Below are 12,833 nucleotides of genomic sequence, written 5' to 3'. Positions count from 1 at the left end.
AAGCACGAATGCTCGTTAAGCACGGATGCTCGTCCACGTAAGAGCATCCGTGCTTACAAAACACGGATAATGATCCACTTAACTCTAATCCGTGCTTGTGAAGCATGGATTAAAGTAATTTTGCAAAATTATTTTATTTTGAATTATTTTTGAAATATTTTTTTATTTTTAAATTAATAATAAAAAAAAAACTTTACGGCAATTATAAAAGCCCCACGGAATTAGTTGATAGAAAAGTTGTGTATAAAGACATAGTTAAGGTAGCAAATTTGTTGGAAGACAAGATTTAGAGAGTGTTCGAGAGATCTTTTAGAAAACATTTTTTGGATTTTAGATGAATTGAAGTGTTTTGAGATGTTTGTGAAAACCAACTTATTATAATGATGGAACACGCAGTCTCTACTTTTTAATGTCTATTGAATAAACTCTGAATTAGTGCGGTAAATGCAAATCACGTTAAACGGATAAACTGTATTTTTGGATTTTAGATGAATTGAAGTGTTTTGAGATGTTTGTGAAAACCAACTTATTAAAACGATGGAACACACAGTCTCTACTGTTTAATGTCTAGTGAAAAACTCTGAATTAGTGCAGTAAATGCAAATCACGATAGACGGATAAACAGTATTTTTGGATTTTAGATTAATTGAAGTGTTTTGAGATGTTTGTGAAAATCAACTTATTATAACGATGGAACACGCAGTCTCTAATCTTTAATGTCTACTGAATAAACTCTGAATTAGTACAGTAAATACAAATCACATTAGACGGATAAAATGTATTATACAATTTCAATAAATAGAGAAATATTATATGTACACACACACACACATATATATATATGTTGATAAAAATTAGTTAAAAAATAAATATATGTGTCTATTTATTGAAATTGTCTAATACTGTTGATAAAAATTAGTTAAAAAAATAAAAATATGTATCTATTTACATATATATATATATATATATATATATATATATATAAAAGTTGATGACAAAGATCTGTAAAATCATTAAATTCTTCCAATTAAAATTTGGACATAAAATCGAAGACTGCTATTTAATGACATAATTCATTTAACACAAATTTCTCAAATTTGAGAAATTATGAATCGAAATACCTAATTGCGGCAAAACCCTATTTGTAACTCAAAGAGAAAAAAAAAAGAAAGAAAAAGAAATTAGAGAGTGCTTGATCATCCATCACGATAGTTTTTTTTTTTTCCCTTGTTTTTTTTGTCTTTTCCCTTGTTTTTTTATACTCGAGGTGGCACCCACATGAATGCTATGCTGGTGGTTGAAGTGATATATTTTATTTTGAAATTGATCAATACATCAGATATTATATATTTTGTATATATTTTAATTACAATAAGATCAAAATATCATTATTCTTTTGATAGTGCAATTGGAAATTGTGGGTAAGTTCAGTATTAATTATTTTTTTTCACATGCAGAACGGCTGGCTTGCCGTCACAAACAACTTCAGCGTAAAATTAGAAAATATAGCTAATAATTATATTTTGGCAGAGTATTTCATTAAAAAAAAATCAGACTTAAAATATAATTTTTAATCACATTAATTAATCCATTATCTTCATATTTTGGGAAAATTATAGACTGAAACTTCTTCAATTTATGCAAAAAAAAAAAAAGTACAGATTCTCTTTTGGTAAAACTTAAAAAGAAGAAGCATGAATGAAACGAATGCATGTCACGTACGGGCTTAAAAACCCTAATATCACGAGAAGACAGAGAGAATTGTGTAATAGTTTGTTCGGTTGCATAAGCGTTAGTTGAGTTCATTAGCTTGAAATGAAAGTCTCTTACATGGAAGGAATATTTGTTAGATGTGTTTTATATATGAGAATGACATGTAATAAACAATTATTGCTTTTAAAACATTATCTCATCGGCTTTTTAACGATAGAAAAATTTACCTGAATCAGAGGACTGTATTTTTTTTTATATTCAAAAAGATTATAATCGCAACCACTCTAGTTCAAGCTCCCGCGCGCACATAAACATATATATTTAATCGTCAATTGAAGTGCCTATGTATACACTACATCAAAAATGCTAAACGACAGCGGGTTTTATCTATTGTCGTAGGTGCTTTAAAACTGTTATAACTGAGGGTGTTGTTGAAAGTTCGTATTATAAACCAATTAGTGACGGTTTATGACATACCGTCGCTAAAATTAGCGACAGACATCATAAAAAACCGTCGCTAATTAGCTATTATAAACGGTTTATGACATACCGTCGCTAAAATTAGCGACAGACATTATAAAAAACCTTCGCTAAAATTAGCGATGATTTTCCATAAACCGTTGTCTTTTGTTTAAAAAAAATGCTATACGACAACGATTTTCACTAAAACTATTGTATAAAGTATACAACAACGGTTTTAGTGAAAAACCGTTTTCATATGTGCGTTGTTGAAGTGGTTTTTCCCTGTAGTGATATTTGAGAGACTATACCATTTAACACACACACACACACACACATATATAATCGTGAATTGAAGCTGTGACTATATAAATCTGAGAGACTCTCCCATTCATCTTATAGTGTCTAGTATTTAATTAGGAGGTGGGGAGCTGGGACATTTTCACAAGCGAAGATGGGAAAGGTGCTGCTACACCTCCACTTAAATTCAGATTTGGACTTAAATCGACCATTTCCCACTAGCATTTGCTCTTGCGGTTACCGCTCAATATTTTATTTATACATTATTCGAGTAGAATTTCACTCATATTGTATTAACTATTTGTCAAATAATCTAAAATATGACTTGTGAATTTCTTTGTAAGATTTATGCATATGAGAAAATCTCATCATGCCACATAAAATAGATGGAATGGATCGACAATTTCCTAACCTTACCACGCATCACTCAATGACAAATCGTGATGATCAGTTAACGGGCCGGCCATGCCATCGATAGGCGATAGCTCGTTCTTACAATGCTGATCGCAGGTAGATGTGCAGCAATATTGTGTTAATATTCTCTCAAGGTGAGTACAATTGTTCCGAGTATTTGAAAATTAAGTGACTCGAGGAGAAACTTGAAAAACCCAAGTTGTCGTAGAAATGTTGGAACATGGAACTAAGGAGGGTGTATTCAATCTTAGAAATTTAATTACTTTTATTGATTTTTGTAGAGTTTAAAAATCTAGAAGTATTGAATATAGACTTTTATAAACTCTATAAAAGTTTTGTGGTATTCAAATTAGTTTTTTCTAGAGTCATGAAAAGTATAGTGGTATTCAAACTTGACTTTTTAAAAATCTATAAAAATCTATATGTATCCATTAATGATTTTCAATTACTTTTTTTAAGTGGGGTGTATTCAATTCAGAGTTTTGATGACTTTTAATGATTTTTTTAAATGATAGACTTTTATGGATTTGATAAATTTTTATTGACTTTTATGGAATCTCACAGATTTATAAACAGATTTATGTGGATTTATGTAGACATTTTTGCAAGATTTTTATAGACTTTTGTAGATTTTTTTTATAGAATTTTATAAATTTTGTACTTAACTATAATATGTGATTTTTTATTAATTTCTTTGAACCAATAATTAATTGACATATATAACATATTCAATTTGAAATTATTTTTAATATTTATATTAATAAATAAATTTATTTATTTAAAAGTTAAATCGTTTAATCCTTACGTGTATATATATGTGGGTTTATATGCATGTTTGTAAATTTTTTAAAATACATCAATTGATTAACATGTAATCTTATTTTTAAATTGATAATATAAATGTAAAAATAATATTATTTATTATTGTGTGAATATAATTTTGTATAAAAATATCATAGCTTACATATTAATTAAAAATACGAAAATGAATTTAAAAAATCATTGTTGTTACGAAACTATTCAATTATTAAGAATTAAACAACATTTTTTGATCATCTTTTATTATTATTGAATATTACATTAATTTGTATAAATCATAAATTAAAAATCACAAAATCAATTCTATAATTCAAAATTTCCCCGTGTTATTAAAATAAAAAATTATTAAATGAACAATCAGCCAAAAAATGAAAAATTTGAAAAAGAAAGATGAAAATATATATAGAGATACACTTCGAAAATTTGAGAGAGTAATAGAAATAGATGAGAGGAGAGAAGATATGAAGATATGTGATGTGAAGCGACAGAGAGAGAGTTAGAAGTTTTAAAAATCCATTCAAATCTTTGGGGTGAACCAAATACAATTTTTTACAATTTGTAGTTGTACCTTAGGCTTTAATGTTTGTATGTCAATGAATTCCATGGAGTTATTAAAAGTCCATGGAAAATTTGAATACCTGTAGACTTTTATAGAGTTTATAAAAGTCAATGTTGAATACCACTTGACTTTTTAAAACTCCATGAAAGTCTATTTTGAATACCACAAGACTTCTATAGAGTATGCAAAAGTCTTGATTGGATACCTCTAGATTTTTAAAATCTACAAAAGTCATTAAAAGTCAATACATTTCCCACGTTGAATACTAAGTAAAGATATGCAGTTTGTTGGAATTTTGTGGAGGAATTTCTGAAATATTCAAAGATTTTTTGGTACCATTCGGAAAATATATATTTTTTCTTCTGGAATTCCAAAATCCTATATTATTTGTTAAATATTTGGGAGACTTGATATTTTCTCATTATATCAGGCCAATCGAAAATATTCATTCATGGAGGATTTGTGTATTAAAGAATATATTTTACTAGTTGGTATGGTCGAAATTCTGCTAATGATTAATTGGCGATATATAAGTTTTATTTGGACAAATATTTATAAAATATTTTTATAAATATATTTTTTATAATTTTTTTAAAAAAGTTCAAAAAATTGTTTTTTAAGAATAAATATAACTTTGGACAACTATTTTATAAAAATATTTTATTATTAAATATGTTTGAACAACTTTCTCTATTATTCTAAAAAAAACAAAAACAATTTCTTAACTATTATTTAAAAATTGTAGTTTTTAGAAGAAAAAAAATTAAAAACATTTCCATAATTTTTTTACAAATTTTTTTGTCAAAAACACATATTTTAAAATTTTTCACTTATAAAACACTATTTTTTTTTTCAAAATACTTGCACAAAAGGAGCCACACACTTTAGTGCTAGATAACCAGAACAAAAAATGTGGAAGCCAAATACAATTGTACTGGATTTAATGATCAACGTCATCATTGAGTGAACTTTATTGTTTCATATTAATGCAAATGAATTTGATTTTTAAATTGAAATCTCAACAACCAAATTAATTTGAACTATTTGAAAGTGAATTCTTTTGAATAGAATTTGTGGTAAGGATGAAGTCCAAAATCTATTTGATTTTGAGTTCAAATCTTGTTCATGTAGATATTTTTGTTAGATTATATTAAATAGAAAAATATCTCGTCGAGCAGATTCGTGAGATTTTCGAGTCGACTCGATAAATATTTGATTTGTATTTGAAGTTGTTGAATTCGACTTGAACTCGAACATACTGGAACTTTTTTCCGAGCGGAACTCGAGTAAAAAATATCTTGTTCGATAGTTCGTTAGTCTTAATATTTTATTAATATAATATAATTATATACTACATATATTCATTTTAAGATTTTCGGATTTTTCGAACTTTCGTTATTGAATGTTAATGTTCAAACAATAGTCTGAATAGTCCGTTAATATATTCGAAAATTTCGAGTTGAATTTCAGCAAAAAGAAGAAGAGAAATTTCGAGTTTTGAATCAAATTTTCAAATTGAACTCAAACACAAAATGGTTAAATCAAATCTTAAATTTTAATAATATTCTACTCGCTTCAATTCATCTACATTCCAACTTACGGTATAAAATTTTTATTTAATGAACATGAGAGTTGAGACCACACACTCCACCTCACAAAAAGTCAACCCTCCCTTTGACAAATCTCCTTTGAACCTTAAATCCATCATCCATGGAGACTGAAGTGGAAATCCATTTTTAATCCCCAAATATATATATAATTTACAGAATTCCCGATCATTATCTGTCTTATTCATTCTGTTTCCTACATTTTCCACTGTCAACTCACAAAACAAACACTCTTTCTTTGTTCGTTCATGTAATGTCCAGACAAGAAACGTTAAACGAAGAGCTCCGGGCAGACCTACAATGTCCCTTCTCCTTCTCCTTCTCCTTCTCTTTCCTTTTCTTTCTCTATGCTCTCCCTTCAGTGAGTGTACACCAACGTATACATAAGTTATCTGTATCTAGCTGTACCTTCCCTTTTTTCTTGGCTTCAATTAATTGACTTGGAAACGGATCAGCTAACTCTCACTGCTTTTACCCTTTTTCGCAGACTACAGTCTACACATTGACTGCGGTGGCCTCGTGAATTCCACAGATGCTTTCCACACGACGTGGGTTTCCGACCGCTTCTACTCCGGTGGCGCCGCCTCGGTCGTGTCGGAGCCGCTACACTTCCTCCACCAGCAAGAGAAGACTCTCCGCTACTTTCCCATATCTTCTGGTAAGAAGAACTGCTACACCATTCCCATGTCCTCCGGCTCCGGACGATACTTTCTCCGTATGTTCACTGTGTACGATAACTTCGACGGGAAGGCTCACTCGCCGTCTTTTGACGTCTCTGTTGAGGGTACTCTAGTCTTCTCGTGGCGTTCTCCATGGCCGGAGTCGGTTTCTCGCTCCGGAGCTTATTCAGATCTGTTTTTTTCTCTCGATGATCCGAATGTTGATCTTTGCTTTTATAGTATTGCTACTGATTCTCCTGTTGTTGGGTCTTTGGAATTGACCCAAATTGACACCCACGCGTACACTTTCGATTACGCAAGAAATTCAAGCAATTATATCCTGGTTAACTACGGCAGGTTTTCGTCTGGGTCGGATCAATGGGGACCCGGATTCAGCAATGACACAGATTCCTTCGGCCGGTCATGGCAGTCTGATACAGAATTCCGGCAACCATCCGTATCCCTTACTAATGGAACAACAATCAAAGCAATTTCCGCAGTTCAAAACGTAATTAACGTCGAAAAAAGCCCAAATTATTTCCCGGAAAAGCTTTACCAGACCGCGATAACTGTTTTAGGAAATGGCGGTGGCGTGTTGGAGTATGAATTGCCTGTTGATGCGAAGCTCGACTACTTATTATGGTTCCATTTTGCTGAGATAGATTTGAGTGTGAATAAAGCTGGTCAGAGGGTGTTTGATGTGGTAGTGAATGGAGAAAATACAAGTAGAGTGGATGTGTATGAGAAAGTGGGGGCATTCGCTGCATACGATTGGAGTTATGTAGTCAAGAATTTGAGTAGTACTACTTTGAGTGTGAGGTTGGAGTCGGTGATCGGGGCACCGATCATTTGCGGGCTCGAGAATTATGCGATTGTGCCTCTTGATCTCAAAACAGTTGCTGATCAGGGTATGTGTATCATATACTTGTTTGATGCTTTTCGGGATTCTGATTATATTTCTATGCATTGTGTTTGGATGAGAAAAAGGAAAAGACCAAAATTTTGTTTCTGCTATTCAGTTAGAATGTTGGATTGTTGAAGATAATGGGATTTTGTTAAATTTAGAAGAAGTTAATTCTAGAATTGTTAAGTCGAAAGTAGGTAATCTCGTATTCTTATCATATAGGAATTCATCTTTTGTGCTGAACCTGCTATCTTTGGTAACTAAGACATGTTGTGAGTAATTTGTAACTCTATTTAGCATTCAGAACACAACGTGTGAACAAATCTTTGTAATAGTTTGTGCCAAAACATTTGCAGTTATTGCGATGAGAGCACTGAAGGAATCGTTTCGTATCCCGGACAGAATGGGGTGGAATGGAGACCCTTGTGCCCCTACCACTTGGGATGCTTGGGAGGGTGTTACCTGTCATCCCACTAAAGATGAATCTGCCCTTGTTGTCTCCCAAATGTAACTCCTCCACTTTTTGAAGTCTTTATTGTATTAGAATTTAGAACAACAAAGAAAGAGTATGTGTGGAAAGCTGTGGTGTAGTTTGAAAGCTAGTACTTTTCTTTTGCATAATCTTGATTAACTTAGTTCAAGACTCTGAGTTGGAACTGGTAGCTGGAATTTTATTTCTGAAAATAGATTTTGATTGGTATATGCTACCAAGTATTATAACAGGAAATAGCTTTCCAAGGGCCATTTCATTCGTAATACGGTCATCGAACTAAGGCATCTGGTTAAAGCTTTGCATGTAATGTTAAAAAGTTCATGATTGCCATTTAAGTCATTCTGTGGGTTTTTTGAAATTTCCTTATCATGACAGAGACGTTGCAAGTTCATTGCACGTTAGTCACCATACTCCCGGGGAGTAGATAATTATTTCGAATGTTTTATTTTATCTCTTTCACAGAGATCTTGGAAGCCAGGGCTTGAAGGGGTATATTAGCGAACAAATCAGTCTTTTGACAAACTTGGTAAGCCTGTAAGTATCAATCATTAAATTCTTTGATCATTGTTTCATTGTGCATTGCTGCTCAGATAGAAAGTAGTAACTAATCGAGATTCTTTAAATTAGTTATTCTGCTAATTATCTGCATATGAAAGCTGTTTTCTGCATGATGGTAGTGTACTTTTGATGGGCTATGAGAAATTTTTGATATTCTATCTCCGACTTTTGAATTTTGATAAGTTTGAATCATGAGACCAAAGCAGATGTCTGAACATTGACATTGGGACAGTAAAAAAATTGGAGCTATTGTCTAATTCTTCCATAACCTTCAATTTAACCTATTGAGTATTCACTTTACCAATTTGTGTTGTTTGATGATTGCTGCTCTTTCTGATCAATAAATCTTCTAAATAATACTCGACAAATCCATACTGCAGCACTTTGGTTTTCTGTTCATATCATGTCATTTACCATAATTCGTTGCGATTCTGCATAATCAATATCTGGAAAAATATTTTTATGTGCAGGAATTTGAGTTCCAATTCTTTGGGAGGTAGTATACCCTCAGGATTGAGTCAAAAGTCTCTTGTGAAGCTGTAAGAATTTAATTTTCATTTAAATACACAAGCTTCTCAATGCTGTTTGAAATCATTTATCTTACTAAGATATTTTTGTCCCCAAATTAAATTTATTTGTTGAAACAAATATGGAGGACAAGGTCTGATTTCATAAGTTATATTTATTAACGACTTTGTTGCAGGGATTTATCGAATAACAAGTTGACTGGCTACATACCTGATATTCTAACTTCAGCCAGCTTGCAGCTTGTGTAAGTTGGGAGCTTCTCCTGATCAAGGGACTGGCATAAATGCACAACACGCACGAGAACACAAATTTAGTTCCTTGTCTGTCTTATTAATTCGCATTCTGTTTGTGCTCAGGTTCTTGAATGATAACTTGTTGGAGGGACAGGTGCCGGAAGCACTTTACTCGATTGGGCTCCATGGTGGAACTATAGAGTATGTTCCCATATTTCTTATTCCTATTAAACTTGCACGTTCACTATTATTCTCAAGTTTATTTAGCAAACCATATAATCTTATTTTACAGCCTTTATGGTAACGAAGAATTATGTGGCGTACCCTCTCTACCTAGTTGTTCGCTAATTTGGGGGAAAAATGGCTTGTCTACTGGTGCAAAAGTTGGTATAGCTCTGTCATGTGTGGTAATTTTTTCGACATTTGTTCTTGGTATATACTGCTGCATCAGTAGGCAGAGAAACGAGTATGACTTCGGGTTACCTCATGAACTAATGTGTAAGCTCCCGAATAGACTAATTTTTGGTTTTTTTTAATACCAAAATTCCTATTCTTTCGGCTACAAACTTTGCTGATTTTTGAAATTCTTTTCATAGCTCTTGCTGCAAAAAGAAACAGATATCAGCGACAAAAATCCTTGATGACTCTTGAAATGGAAAGCCAACATGCCAAAGGATTCATACCAACCTATGATGAAAACTGACTCATATACTTCTCTCTATGGCACAGAACAAAGTTTTGACGCTCGAAGCTGATTTACATAGCTGAGTGTTGATGATCTTGATCGCACGTATACATATTTCAACTTCGAAAAGATTGAGGTCACCTGTTTGAAAAGATGCAGTTCAAGACACATCATCAGCTTGTGTTAGAAATTACTGATTACAGGTAGTAGTGTTTCTTGGCTGATAAGGGAAGTTAGTTCACATTGCATCGTAACAAGGTTTTCGCAATTGAGCGACAGTAAGAAATTTTAAATACGACGTGAATGTCTTCAAGCAAATACAATAATATATCATTTTAGCATATGGTTTGATCTTTAACTGTCGTGATTTTTATGTATACCATGCACTAAATGATGAGTTGCTTTATTTCTCGACAACCTAGTCTTTGTAATTTGTGAGTTGTGACTGAAATTGATATAGTCTCTCTTGTTTTTGTAATGCTCATTTAGAGATTTTTGGTTCTTGAAATTAAGTTATTGTTAAAAATTAATGAAAGAGGATGCATGCCCACATGTTTAATTTTCACCCAAATTGGGTATTTTTTGAAGGGTATAATAACGTCTTCCTCACTTATTCGGAATCAAAACTATTTTGGTCTTTTACAAAATAAAAATAATAATAATAATAATAAAAAAAATATTTGATCTCTCAAGTCTAAATAATAATCTTTCAAATTTTTTTGTTTTGTTTTTTTATACTTAACCACATTGTTTTGCATGGGAAAATTACAAAATGCTTCCTATAACTTGACCATTTTTGTTTTCATCATGTAATCATTCTAAGTCTGATCTTTAATCTAATAATTTATTTTATTATTTAGTTTTTTTTTTCCGTTGGAATAATGAACACATAGCGTAAAATTGATGACGTGGTGTCGTGTAACAAATTACGACATTGTGTCATATTATTATTATTATTATCATTGTATTATTATTAATACAATAATAATAATAATAATAATAATAACAATAATAATAATAATAATAATAATAAGAATAAGAATATATTTTGATCACTCAAGTCTAATATTTTATTACCATATTTAACTTATATAATATTTTATCTTAAATAATTTCCCTAATATTATCTTTCTTTGTTGATTTGATTGTGTATGATATTTAATATGATTTTGTTTTTTTAGATGATGAGATAATGATGCAAATATATTTAGAATATGATACTTATGATTACGATTTAATAAGATATGATATTAATGTTTAAAAAGAGTTTATTTCTAATTAGACTCTGACTTTCCTTATGATGATAGGTTTCCTTGTGGAGATAAAGTTTACATCTATAAATAAGAAATCAAGGATATTGGTAAATGGCTCTTCTTCCGTTTTGATCAATACATACGTACACGTAGTGGAGTTTTCAGAACAAGAAATTCACGAAGCCGTTGCTGATCAGAAGAGTGGTGATCGCCGTGTTACCTTGAATGTTGGAAACATCTACAGACAACATTCGTGACGAAGTTGGCTGAAGATCATTTTCGTGGTTCCTCTTTTTGGCATCACGTTTTTTCTTTCTTATAGACGTTTTATTACTCTTAGTTATTTTAGAAAGCTTTTATTTTCTCAACGTGTTGAGGAAATTTATTTTAGTCTTAGTCACTAGTGATTGGTTTTGTGTAAACGTTTTAGTTTTCTAGTGATTAATTTTTGCCCTGAGGCACCACACAAGTACCGAACAAGTATTTATACTTGTGCAAATTTAATCTTGTCCATCTATTTATTTAAAGTCAATTTGTGTTGCAATGTTCAATATTTCGCTACATGTTGTCGCAAATATTGTAACATTTGGCACAACACTTAATAGGATAAAACACGAATTTACTGTCTTATCTACTATTGATATATTTATACACATCTGTCGAACAATATTACTAACAAGTGGTATCAGAGCCTACTCTTGATATACTAAGTGCTGATTCTGATTTTTTTTTTGTTTGAAAGAATTGATTAAATGGATATATCACTTGATAATGCAGCACTTTGACCACCAGTCTTAGATAGAACCAATTACAGTCTATGGAAGGTCAAAATCCGGTTTCACATAAAATCCATAGATGAGAGAGCATGACAACAAGTTCTAAGCGGTTGGACTCCACCGAGGAGACTAGACGAAGATGTTGATGGTCTAATTAAACCAGAAAGTGACTGGACTACTGATGAAGTGCAGATTTCTAATTATAACTCAAAGGCATTGAATGTAATTTTTTTCCTCAATTGATACGAATATGTTCGGGCTTATTACTAATTGTGTTTCGGCCAAGGATGCATGGGATATTCTCCAAAGACACTGTGAAGGTTCTGAGAGTGTGCGACGAACTAGACTAAGGATACTCACTTCCAAATTCGAGATGATGAGGATGAAAGAATCTGAGAACATACTGGATTATGATCGTCGCCTACGGGAACTTGCCAATGAGACGTTCAGTCTTGGAGACCCAATCTCTAATGAACGATTAGTTAGCAAGGTTCTTCGTTCTTTGCCCGAAATATTCAACGTAAAAATCTGTGCAATAGATGAGGCTAAGGAGACATCTCAGATGGCTTTGGAAGACCTGATTAGTTCACTTCGAACCTTCGAAATGAACATGGACATGCAGAAGAAAGAAAAAAGGAGAAAACGATGGCATTCCAAGTTTCAAATGACTCCTATAATGACCTTCTTCAAATATCCCAAGAATTTAATGAATCAGATCTTTGTGAGGACACAATCGCATATCACAAAGAAATTCGAGGATTACTTGAAGAGAATTAGATACAAGAAGAAGGATGCACAACCTTCGAAATTTCCAAGCCTTCCAGCACCTGAAAGGCCACAAAAGTTTCCGGCCAAGCAACAATTTCAACCAAG

At 31.9% G+C, this 12,833-nt stretch overlaps 1 protein-coding gene across 2 annotated transcripts; it reads left to right on the top strand.

Annotated features, from left to right (window-relative positions):
* Positions 1-5,920: 5,920 nt before the first annotated feature.
* LOC140807272 (receptor-like protein 4) lies at positions 5,921-10,348 on the top strand. 2 transcript variants are annotated; one of them, XM_073164058.1, is made up of 9 exons: positions 5,921-6,248; positions 6,359-7,438; positions 7,791-7,941; positions 8,390-8,461; positions 8,956-9,024; positions 9,189-9,257; positions 9,370-9,447; positions 9,539-9,744; positions 9,843-10,348. In XM_073164058.1, the coding sequence occupies exons 1-9, from the start codon at positions 6,125-6,127 to the stop codon at positions 9,947-9,949; spliced, it is 1,956 nt and encodes a 651-aa protein (XP_073020159.1). In that variant the 5' UTR covers positions 5,921-6,124; the 3' UTR covers positions 9,950-10,348. The 2 variants fall into 2 exon arrangements, with proteins under 2 accessions (XP_073020159.1, XP_073020160.1); XM_073164059.1 differs by having other exon boundaries at positions 5,922-6,232.
* The last annotated feature ends 2,485 nt before the right edge of the window (positions 10,349-12,833 follow it).

The sequence above is a fragment of the Primulina eburnea genome, chromosome 12 (genome assembly GCF_022965805.1).
Source record: "Primulina eburnea isolate SZY01 chromosome 12, ASM2296580v1, whole genome shotgun sequence".
Lineage (NCBI taxonomy): Eukaryota > Viridiplantae > Streptophyta > Magnoliopsida > Lamiales > Gesneriaceae > Primulina > Primulina eburnea.
This window is presented reverse-complemented; position numbering and strand designations above follow the sequence as displayed.